This window comes from Antedon mediterranea, chromosome 4 (genome assembly GCF_964355755.1).
Source record: "Antedon mediterranea chromosome 4, ecAntMedi1.1, whole genome shotgun sequence".
Taxonomy (NCBI): Eukaryota; Metazoa; Echinodermata; class Crinoidea; order Comatulida; family Antedonidae; genus Antedon; species Antedon mediterranea.
Genome location: NC_092673.1, coordinates 20,201,585 through 20,214,602, shown reverse-complemented (window position 1 = coordinate 20,214,602; position 13,018 = coordinate 20,201,585). Strand labels below are relative to the sequence as shown.

Genomic DNA, 13,018 nt, shown 5'->3' with positions numbered 1-13,018 from the left:
AGTGGTTACTGCATAGTAAATACACGGAGGAATTTTTCTCCAACTTTTAGTCAGTTGTGTATGGCTCGATGGTCTGTGCTCGTGTCATGGCATTCAAAGTACCGAGTTCGAGTCTCACATTGGGAAACGAAATAAGATTTTTTTTTTATTATCCGTATTGTTCAAATTTATTTCTTAGTGTATAGATTATACACATGATTTATAATGAAATCTAGATAAAAAGTTACTTTATGCCTTTATTATTATGTAACAACAAATGCGGTTTATGACATTATACGCAGAGGGATCTTTGATCGGATTGTGATACCGGCTATGGTGTTCGCGTTAGCAAAGTCCTATCATATATTATAAATAATTAAAGATTCTGAGAAAATCAATCAATCAATCAATATATCTTTTAAAAATCAATTATCTTTATTTAAATCAATGCATATAACCTATAATTCGTCATAGTGACGAATTAAATCTAGTTTATTTATTCTTTCCTTAGCACTATTTTGTCCGTGAATTATCTTGATATCAGTTTCATCTATTTAAGTAAATTTTTCAGAGTATATTCCTTATGGCCAGGAATCGATGTGGTTATATTTTCACGATGCGTAATCAAAAATTACGCGGTCTACGCGCGATTTTACGAAATCACGTTTGTAATCATATCTTCACAAGCATGAATCACAATTAAACAAAATTTGGTACTCATAAATTTCAGGTCATATTTCATCATATGGCAATACAATTACGTGCGTAGCGCATATAACGCTTGCGTACGCGCGCTTAAAATGTTCAAAATTGTCAAAATTTATTTTCGATGAAATTAGAGTACGTTTCAGGCAATTTTAAGCGTTTAAAAAATTGCCATGAGTGCGCAGATTTTTGCACGCGCACTGCGCGTTATACGTTAATGCGCACTCTTTTTGTCCGATTTCGGTTGTACAACCTTTCTTTAATAATATCATCATATTTTATTCACTTTTCAACGCGTAATTGCCTTATACGAGCACGTCAAAAGTGACAGGCTACGCACGTGTAAGTTAACAAAATGGTGAAAATATGCTAAATTTTAAAATTAATATAGATCGTCAGAATGCTCGGGAACACATATTTTTTATTTCATTTTCTTGAAGTGTATGTATCTTATGTATGATTTATTATTAAACTAAGGGAACAAAAGTTGATTAAGCCATAATTAATTGCATATTAAATTAAAAAAAATTCATTTCGACAATCAAACAAATTATGACATTTTCTTAGGCCAAAATAACAAACTTAACATTAACTTTCTTCCTCCAAAAGTTCATATATTAAAGTTAAAAGTATATTTTGACAGTGCATCATTTTTGTACATTTTTAGAGATGTCATCATAGTAAAAAATTATAATTCATTGCGGTATGTAATAATCTATCTGCACCAAAGTGGTTACTGCATAGTAAATACACGGAGGAATTTTTCTACAATTTTTAGACAGTTGTGCATGGCTCGGTGGTGTGTGCTCGTGTCTATGGCACTCAAGGTACCGAGATCGAGTCTCACCTTGGAAAACGAAATAAGATTTTTTTTTTATTATCCGTATTGTTTGTTCAAATTTATTTCTTAGTGTATATATTATACACATGATTTATAATGAAATCTAGATAAAAAATAACTTATGTCTTTATTATTATGTAACAGCAAATGTGGTTTATGACATTATACGCAGAGGGATCTTTGATCGGATTGTGATACCGGCTATTGTATTCGCGTTAGCAAGGTCCTATCATATATTATAAATAATTAAAGAATCTGAGAAAATCAATGAATCAAAATATCTTTTAAAAATCAATTATCTTTATTAAAATCAATGCATATAACCTATAATTCGTCATAGTGACGAATTAAATCTAGTTTATTTATTCTTTCCTTAGCACTATTTTGTCCGTGCATTATCTAGCTAAGTCAAGTTTTCAGAGTATATTCCTCATGGCCAGGAATCGATGTGGTTATATTTTCACGATGCGTAATCAAAAATTACGTGGTCTACGCGCGATTTTACGAAATCACGTTTGTAATCATATCTTCACAAGCATGAATCACAATTAAAACAAAATTTGGTACTCATAAATTTCAGGTCATATTTCATCATATGGCAATAACATTACGTGCGTAGCGCATAAAACGCTTGCGTACGCGTGCTTAAAATGTTCAAAATTGTCAAAATTTATTTTCGATGAAATTAGAGTACGTTTCAGGCAATTTTAAGCATTTAAAAAATTGCCATGAATGCGCAGATTTTTGCACGCGCACTGCGCGTTAAACGTTAATGCGCACTCTTTTTGCCCGATTTCTGTTTTACAATCTTTCTTTAATAATATCATCATATTTGATTCAGGTTTCAACTCGAAATTGCGTTATACGAGCACGTCAAAAGTGACTGGCTACGCACGTATAAGTTAACAAAATGGTGAAAATATGCTAAATTTTAAAATTAATATATATCGTCAGAATGCAGGGGAACACCTATTTTTTATTTCATTTTCTTGAAGTGTATGTATCATATGTATGATTTATTATCAAATGAAGAGAACAAAAGTTGATTAAGTCATCATTAATTGCATATTAAATTTAAAAAAAATAATTTCGACAATCAAACAAATTATGACATTTTCTTAGGCCAAAATAACAAACTTAACATTAACTTTCTTTCTTCAAAAATTCATATATTAAAGTTAAAAGTATGTAGTTTGACAGTGCATCATTTTTATACATTTTAAAGATGTCATCATAGTAAAAAATTATAATTCATTTCGGTATGTAATAATCTATTTGCATCAAAGTGGTTACTGCATAGTATATACACGGAGGAATTTTTCTACAACTTTTAGTCAGTTGTGTAGTCTGTGCTCGTGTCTATGACATTCAAGGTACCGAGATCAAGTCTCACCTTGGGAAACGAAAAAAGATTTTTTTTTTATTATTCGTATTGTTTGTTCAAATTTATTTCTTAGTGTATAGATTATACACATGATTTATAATGAAATCTAGATAAAAATTAACGTATGTCTTTATTATTATGTAACAGCAAATGTGGTTTATGACATTATACGCATATGGATCTTTGATCGGATTGTGATACCGGCTATGGTGTTCGCGTTAGCAAGGTCCTATCATATATTATAAAAAATTAAAGATTCTGAGAAAATCAATCAATCAATATATCTTTTAAAAATCAATTATCTTTATTTAAATCAATGCATATAACCTATAATTCGTCATAGTGACGAATTAAATCTAGTTCTATTTTGTCTATTTTCTGACCACTTTTTACCTTGATAAGACTTCTATAGATTTATACATATATAAAGATTACAAGATTACTACAGCAAGTAATATTTAAATGTGTCAAACAAACATTGAACAATATCGGTTAAAGTCAGAAACAAACCTTCTATTTATTACAACGCACATTCGTCTAAAACAATTTCACTATATCAGTATACGCGGATTCTGCAAAAGATACCTTAGGTTACGTTCAAAATGAAATTATTTTAAAAATCCTGTAATATTACCGCCACTGATTTTACTTATATTGTGTGCATTTAGTTAGGGTTTTGTGTGAGATATGTTTGTTTGTTTATTTATTTTTTTATACTGGGCGACCTCTTCAGTGATCAGTGGCTGTGATGTACTAATACACCGGGGTAACCCCCTACTCGTCTCGAAAGATGTACTAGGTTCTTTAAAGTGCACACGAGCTAGTTGTGTACGCTGGACCTACGGTTTATAGTCCTTATCCGAGAAGACTCGTTCTACCACCAGAACCATGGAGTGAGTGAGCCTCGAACCCCTGCCGATGTTATGGCTACGTGATTACGGTTCCACTGTCTTAACCGCTCGGCCACTCACTCACCTGTTTATATACAGGGAAAAAACAATCCCCCTCAATATTTGCATTCTACGTATAGCGTTTCTAACTTTTTTTAACCGCGTAATTCGTTTTGTACGACGAGCCATGCGACGCAGCTATTAAGTCTAACGGTCCTTCTGCACACGCTCATTTCCTTCTGGTTGACGCGTACGCGGTACTTCCTCTCCCTCGCTTCCCCAAAAGGTTAAATCAGAGTCATAGGGCGCATGAGTTTACACTACAGTGTTTTAAAACAAAACAACAGACTTTTTCTAATTACAGTACTTACGGTTTTTAGTTTATTCAAAGATAAATAAGTTTTTTGCACGTTTTAGTTCAATAAGGCACAGGACAGGAGAGCGGGATCTACAAATACACACCCATTGGTAATTGTTGAAGTTTGGATTGGTTATGCAAACTATTCTCCAACTTCCTTACACTACTCCTAATTCCCGTCAACTTTGTTAACACCATTTTTACTCCCTACTGATTCTGACTATCAAACGGACTGTCTTGCCTTTCTCGCCCAAACTAACATCTACCGTGGGCTTGCCAGAATTACTGCCAATGGTAGAATGTCTACCCGGCAACTTTCCAGGTGTGATCTCGTTGTTCCAAGACCTCAGTGTGAACTTTTTAAACATTCTTTTAATTATAAAGGACCTAAATATTTTAACTCTTTAGACGTTTCAATTAGAAATTGCAATACTTTTTTAAATTTTAAAAGTAAATTAAAGAATGTTATGCTTAACAATGACACATTTTAAATTTTAAATCTTCCTAACCTTTTTACATTTTTGCCTTTAAATATATTTTTACTTGTAATGTTTTTATGTCGCTTGTATTGTTGAGGGCCTCTCAAAATCAGCTTCCGTAATATCGAGTTTTAAAAATCAACGAGCGCCATACCTTTTAAAATTTACATCAACTACACCCATTGGTATATGTTGAAGGTTGGATTAGTCGTACCACCATTTGCATTTCGTTTATTCGACTGACCCAAAAAGTACTCCCCATCTCGTTCAAAAAATGTTATATCATAACATTCGTGTGATGGTATCTGTAAGGAAAGTACTTTATAACGAACAATAAGCACTGAGATTCACCTGTGTTTGAGATGATTTATTGTGAAACAAATTCTCATTCAAATCTGAAAGCATGAAATATAAGTCATAATTTACATATTAGAAACAAGAACCGACGTATGATTGAATAGCTATTATAACATTATTTCTTAACATTTGTTCAATAACTCACTGTTTGTCAAGCAAATCCCTAGCATACGCCTACTGTCATACTTTCGACCCGTCAAAATACACTCATTAGTAACTAAACATTATATTAAACTGGTACTGGTTAGCATTTATAAACTTTAGTTTCACTGGTTAGCATTTATAACTTTAGTTTCACTGGTTAGCATTATAACTTTCGTTTCACTGGTTAGCATTATAACTTTAGTTTCACTGGTTAGCATTATAACTTTCGTTTCACTGGTTAGCATTATAACTTTCGTTTCACTGGTTAGCATTATAACTTTCGTTTCTTTTCAGTCCTTTCCAAACTATGTATATTACACACGCGTTCAACATCCGGGATAGCAACTGACATAATCCTGGGTGCGCTCTACAACTCGGATTTGCTATAAATCCTACATTCCCCCAGCAATGAGGAAATCTCATTAAAATACAAATTATTAATACAAATTTAACTTAAACAATGCAAACTCCAAACGTCTTCATAAACGTATCATAACTCACTTAAACTACATTGGTCAAACTTATTCCCACTGATCAAGCTTTATCAGTTTCACAACAGGACGCTTATAAACCTTCTCGTGTACCTTTACATCTACTACTCTCACTCTATCATCTTCACTGGGGTAGGCCTTTACTATCTTTCCTACAAAACTTTACTCCTTTTTCTTCTTCTTTGACTTTTTCTGCTATCTTTTCATTTGATACCCATCCCTTTACTGAGAATCCACCATTGCTTAGTATCTTGTCTATGTCTTGAATTAACTTAACTGCTTCGGGTTTGGACTTCACTGATGGACATATGTCGTCCATGTATGTATCTCTCTCTATTACTTTAGCGGCCTCTGGGTATTCAGTTTGACTTTCTCTTGCTGTAAGTCTTAAGGCTGTTAGTGCCATGGCCGGGGCTGGCTTGTCGCCAAACGTAAGAACTTGCTTAATATATATATCAGGCTCTCTGTCGAACTCCATATCTCGCCATAGGTATCTGTGAACGTGTTGATCAATCTCAGGGATGTGGATTCGATGATACATTTTCGATATATCTCCGAGGATGGCAATGCGATTCTCTCGAAAGCGTAGTATTACTCCGACTAAGTTGTTTAAAAGGTCCGGGCCTTTCATCCAAAAATCATTTATGGTGTCTCCGTTATATCTGTTTGAAGCATTGAACACAATCCGGACTGGTGTGCTTCTGTTCTCTGGTCGGTTCACCGAAAAATGCGGAATATAATGGACAGGGCCTTGATAACAATTGACTTCAGACTTGGACAATTTTCTTGCGAATTGCATTTGCACCATTTCGTCCATTTGATGTTGGTATGCCTTTGCATGTTCTCTATTTTTTGTCAATCTCCTTTCTAACACACCCAACATTTTTTTGCTTGATGTTTATTGTCCATCAGGTCAGACGGATCTCTTACCCATGGGTAGGGAACTGTCCACTGGTTCTCCACCTTGATACATGAGTCTTCCAGTAACTTTGTTTCCATTCCCTCATTTACAATCAGACTCTTCTTACAGCTACATGATCCTACATCTACTCCCATTGCTTCAGTTGACCAGAAATCTGTAAGGTCAACAGGTTTACTGATTTTAACATGCATTATCCGGTTGTTCAACGTGGAATTACCACCACCACCATAAACAGTCCATCCCAGAGGGCACTTCTGAGCCACAATTCCATCCCCTTCCAGGATTTTTCCTGTGTGGAGGTGTGCATAATTTACTCCTATTAGAATATCAATCGGTCCAGCCTGTCTTTTCAGTGTACCCTCCTTCATCTCGAACAATTGTTCCAGTTTTCTAACATCAACATCAAGATTATCACTTATGTCGCTCATTCCGATGGCCTTGATTTCATGTATTTTCTTTGGATTCTCACCTACTAACTGTATGTCATAGATTTTTGTATCATATTTTTCCTCCTTACCTCCCACAGTGGTCAACGCTGCTGTAACATTTTTACCCTGGATACCCAAACTGTTAACAAAGCCTTCCCTTATGAAAGTACCTTGGGAGCCGTTGTCTAACATCACATTTGCTTTCTTGCTTGTGTTTCCATTAATTACCTCAACTTCAAGTACCTGCAGTAATGGTTCATTGTCAATTACACTTTTGGACAGACCTACCAATCCCACGTTCCCTGCTTTCACTTCTGGGTGCAGTAAAGGATGGTGATACTTGTCACAACATTGTTTATCTACCAACTTGTTGCATCGTTTTCGTCTGGTGCAATTTGCCATCCGGTGATTTCGGCCTGCAATTTTCAAGCATGCAAAACATGCATGTTTTTCCTTTACCATTTTCATGCGTTCATCTGAACTTAGTTTCAACATAGCTTCACATTGGTCAGTCCAGTGGTCATCATTTTGACATACCCAACATTTATGGTATTCTGTTTTGGCAGCAATTTGGTTTACTCTCACTTTGTGCTTTTCTTGGGGTTTTTGCTGTTCCTGGTTTCCGAAGACTGGGTCACTAGTTTCCAAGGCTGCAGTTTTTACAAACATAACAATGTCTTTCAAAGATGGATTAGTTCCTTTGGCCTTGATCTTCTGATTCTCTCGGCACCACCTGTTTTGGAGAAACTTAGGCAAACCATCAATTATTTGCTTTACACTAGCTTGATTGTTCAATTCATTTAAATACCCAAGTGCACTTAGTGCCTCATAACAGTTTTCAATGTCATCGGAAAACTCCCTTAAACTATGAACATTCACCTTTCCTCTAGTCAAAATCTTTTGGACCCATGCCTGGACAATGATTGCTGTATTACCAAATCTTTCCCTTAAAGTGTCCCAAGCTGCTTTAAATCCTTCAGTGGGTGGTTTCATGACACAGAATTGAATTGCATCCAGAGCTTTACCTTTACAAAATAATATTAAGGTGTTCAACTTAACACTATCATCATTAACGCCTGACATCATGCTCTGATAAGAAGTTATAAAGGAATGATAATATACAGGATCCCCATCATAATGTTTCAGGGGTGTACGGGGAAGTGATAGTGCTTTTACTAGACTATCCCAAGTACCTTCAGTTTTATCGTTAGATACATTATTATGATTCTTAACATTAGCTTCAACAACATTAGGTTGATCTACAACATTATGATTTTCACTATTGTTTACCTTATCATTAACTATAGTATCAGGTTGATTCTTTTCTAATGTTTCTGTTTCAACATCTTGAATTGCTTTTGCTGCTAGGTTGTTGGATACTGTTTTGGTCTTATATTCAGTCTTGATAGCATGGACTTCTGCCATATATTCCTTTTGGCATCTTATCATCCAATCTTCTTCCTTTTGAAATTCATCATCATCGTTTATCAACTCGACTAACTCTGCATGAGATTGCTCAATGGTTTCAAACGTTCTTTTAACTCTTAATAGTCCTTCTTGCAGCTCTTGCTCCGATGGTTGGCTATCAACGAGTTGTCTCAATCCACCTAAGGCTCTTGTTAAGGTGCCCTTGCGGTTTCTTCTGGTTACCTTTAGCTTGTCCATTTGGTCGTTCCCTATACCTTCCTTGTGCGTCAGTCAGTAAAAACAATTTGAATTGTAAGGAAAGTACTTTATAACGAACAATAAGCACTGAGATTCACCTGTGTTTGAGATGATTTATTGTGAAACAAATTCTCATTCAAATCTGAAAGCATGAAATATAAGTCATAATTTACATATTAGAAACAAGAACCGACGTATGATTGAATAGCTATTATAACATTATTTCTTAACATTTGTTCAATAACTCACTGTTTGTCAAGCAAATCCCTAGCATACGCCTACTGTCATACTTTCGACCCGTCAAAATACACTCATTAGTAACTAAACATTATATTAAACTGGTACTGGTTAGCATTTATAAACTTTAGTTTCACTGGTTAGCATTTATAACTTTAGTTTCACTGGTTAGCATTATAACTTTCGTTTCACTGGTTAGCATTATAACTTTAGTTTCACTGGTTAGCATTATAACTTTCGTTTCACTGGTTAGCATTATAACTTTCGTTTCACTGGTTAGCATTATAACTTTCGTTTCTTTTCAGTCCTTTCCAAACTATGTATATTACACACGCGTTCAACATCCGGGATAGCAACTGACATAATCCTGGGTGCGCTCTACAACTCGGATTTGCTATAAATCCTACAGTATCGCTCCGTAACTTACGAACATACTCCCTTCTAATTTAAATATTGGTGATGACGTAGTATAGAGTTCAAAATCGTCATCAGCATCACGTGATTCCGTTCTGCTTGTGGTTATTATCATAAACATTTCTCCGCCAACCTGTAAATAAAGAATAATATACTTAAAGATGCGCTTTAATACAAACATGCTAATTGCTAAAACCCAAAAAAACAACTCGAAAGATTGGTTGATTCGCATACATTTTGATATCAATTTAGGTTTGTTTCATTAGTGTACCTGCAGCACTCTTTTTTTTTGCCAGACTTTTCAATTTAAAAAGCAATATCAATCAAAATTGGCCACCTCCCAATTTCTGTTTTGTAAAGACGATACACACTCAAGTGTGTGTAGCCTACTTGAACTTAACTGGAAAATTATTACTTTTATGAACCAAAAATTGGTATAAATATGTAGGTATGCATGGGTGTATGTATGTATTGTGTATGTATTTTTTGGTTCAACATAAAAGTAAAAAATATTCCAGTTAATTATAATTGGAACCAGATGAATTTATTTAATACTTAATATACTTACTTTGAAAATGGTAGATCTGTACGAACAATGCTCCACAGGAATACGTTGATGAATTTTACATTCATTAGTCGATTTGTCCCATATGTACACTATTGTGTTCTGTACACAGTTATCCTGATTCACAACTACTAAGTAAGTATCTCCGTTATTTGTAAATGTGTCGATTCCCGTTAAGCCAGCGTCCCATTCGTCTAGTGAGTGTTAAATTTAAATTAATTGTTACAAATGTTCATTGAATGAAGATAAATATTTATATAAGATATTATTGTCCCCCTGAAAATTGTTGAATAATCTATTTTAATGTGACATAACAGTTTAAAAAAAAAAAAGATTATATCCACTTATTTTCCTACTAGAAAAACCTGAAATTAAAGGAAAAAAATTAAATGACTTTTTGGTTAAATTTAACAATTTATTTTGTCTTTTTATAATAATAGTAATACTAATAATTTATGATTTGTTTATTTGTCTATTTTCTGTCCGGTTTAATATGGGTATATAGATTATATATATATATGTTTAATTATTTGCTTTTCTGTTTAGTATTTCCTTTATTTTTTATTTTGCTTCAGTTTTCATTTTATTCTCTATTGTACATATGCATAATATTACCCTTATTGAATAAAAGATATGTTGACTTGAAAAGGCCATATGACGACATTTACTTATTATTGTTATAAAAAAAATGCTAACGATAAGACATTGACGGATGATGTACACTAATGTTTAGAGATATGACCTATACTTTATGCTAATGTTTTCGCGCGAAACATTAACGCTTTTGTGTATGTATGTATGTATATATGTATAAAAGTTTAAAGTATGTATGTATATGTATGTCATGTGAAGTCCACAATTTCTCAATAACGGTCATAATTCCCAACGCGGCTCTCCGATTGAGTTAACTACTATTTACAATTCAAATTTATTGAATTTTGAACAAGTCCATATCAAGAGAAACAAACAATAGTACAAATAAAATTACAAATAAACAGTTACATAAAGAGATTCGACTGCAGAAGGGAGAGTTACAAGTTTGCAACAATCAAGGTATGGAAGCAGAGATTATATGCATATAGTATTAGTAGTTTGGGCCAATTTCCTGATAATAAGAGGCCTATTTTTAATGTTTTTATCTTATACACAAATTGTTATATCTCGTTTTCATTTCCCAAAGAACAGATTATGGTAGTATAGTTTCTGTATTGATTTCAGTAGTATAGTCTGTAATAATTATATAATCTTTATATTAAATAAAAACAAATCTCATTTGAAAGTTACAAACCGATAGCACGCGTCCGATATTGAATGTCGTCAATTGCGATGTCACCCCTACGGTAAACTACTTTTCCCAATAGCCTTCAACCACAATGTAATTTTTTCTATAACCGTTGTACGCAAATTGTGCTACTACAGCATTTCGCCACCGATCTCCTTGGTTACCACTTTTTTTCCATAACAGTTCGTCCCCCAAATCCGATTTTCTGTAAACCGTGAGTGATCCAACTTCATGTCCGTACATGTGATAGTAGAATGATAAAGATACATGTTGCCCTGGTGGTAACAATTGACTTCTCATGCGAGCTGACTTTCAGTTACTTGTAGATATTGTTTTAATGTAAACATAATGATCACCTGAGCTGTGCGTGGAAATAAACAAGCAGTTAGTAATTAAATTTAATTAGGCTATATATTATCATGCATATAACCTTATTGATTCTGTCAAAAATCTTTATTTCTTTATTTTATTCTTTCCTTAGCACTGTTTTGTCCGTCAATATTATCTTGAGATCAATTACATCTAGCTACGTTAATTTTTCAGAGTATATTCCTTATATCCAGGAATCGATGTGGATATCCTTTCATGGTGCGCAATAAAAAAGGTCTACGCGTGATTTAATGAAATCACGTTTGCAATCATATGTATTATAATTAAACCAAATTTGGTAAATTTCAGATCATATTTCATCATATGAAAATGCAAATACGTGCGTAGCGCATATAACGCGTGCGTACGTGCGCTTACAATTTAAAAAAATGAGTGAGTAGTGAGTACATTTCAGGCAATTTTAAGCGTGTAAAAATTGCCATGAGTGCGCAGAATTTTGCACTGCGCGTTAAACTATACTGCGGTACTCTTTTTGCCTGATTTCTGTTTTACAAACTTTCTTTAGCAATTTCATCATATTTTATTCACTTTTTAATTTAAAACCACGTTATACAAGCACGTTAAAGTGACCGGCTTTGCACAAAATGGTGAAAATATGCTATATTTTAAAATGAATATAGATCGTCAGAATGCTCGGGAAACCCTATTTTTCATTTTTTTAAAGTGTATGTATCATATATGCATGGAAGATTTATTATGAAATTAAGAGAAAAAAAAGTTGATTACGTCATCATTGCATATTAAATTAAAAAAAAAATTAATACAATCAAACAAACTATGGCATTTTCTTTGGCCGAAATAACAAACTTAACATTAACTTCTTCTTTAAAATGTTTATATATTGAAGTTAAAAGCCAAAAGGGTTACTGCATAGTAAACACACGGAGGAATCTTTCTTCAACTTTAGTCAGTTGTGTATGGCTCGGTGGTCTGTGCTCGCGTTTATAGCATTCAAGGTACCCAGATCGAGTCTCACCTTGGGAAACGAAATAAGATTTTTTTTATATCCGTATTGTTTGTTCAATTTCATTTCTTAGTGTTAGATTAATTTACGTATGATTTATGATGAAAAAGTAAAAAAAATGACTTAGGTATTTATAATTATGTAACAAGGGTTGTTTATATTATACGCGGAGGGATCTTTGATTGGATAGTGATACCGACTATTGTATTTGCGTTAGCAAGATCCTATCTTCATAGGCCTATATTATAAATAATTAAAGATTCTGACAAAATCGATATATATATATTCAAAAAATCAATTTAATTATTAAAATCAATGCATATAACCTAAAATTCGTCATAGTGACGAATTAAATCTAGTTCAAATTATAATATATGGCTTTTTGAATATTTCCGAAATTTTACTGTATTAAACATTATGTGAAAACAGTTTAGATTTTTGGCATAGTGACCACTAGAAGTGTTTATTTTACACCACACTTAACCTCTCATGTGCTAGTAGACATTTCTACTAATAATCCTAA

At 33.5% G+C, this 13,018-nt stretch overlaps 2 protein-coding genes across 2 annotated transcripts; both read right to left on the bottom strand.

The window, feature by feature from the left end:
* Window positions 1-5,752: 5,752 nt before the first annotated feature.
* LOC140047679 (uncharacterized) lies at window positions 5,753-6,436 on the bottom strand. Its single transcript, XM_072092717.1, has one exon. It carries the CDS (start codon window positions 6,434-6,436, stop codon window positions 5,753-5,755), a length of 684 nt encoding a protein of 227 aa, XP_071948818.1.
* Window positions 6,437-6,495: 59 nt separating this feature from the next.
* Window positions 6,496-11,263, bottom strand: LOC140047678 (uncharacterized). The gene is made up of 4 exons (XM_072092716.1): window positions 11,148-11,263; window positions 9,863-10,053; window positions 8,893-9,427; window positions 6,496-8,785 (listed from the first exon to the last, which is right to left on the bottom strand). Exon 4 carries the CDS (start codon window positions 8,641-8,643, stop codon window positions 6,496-6,498), a length of 2,148 nt encoding a protein of 715 aa, XP_071948817.1. The 5' UTR covers window positions 8,644-8,785; window positions 8,893-9,427; window positions 9,863-10,053; window positions 11,148-11,263.
* Between the last annotated feature and the right edge of the window lie 1,755 nt (window positions 11,264-13,018).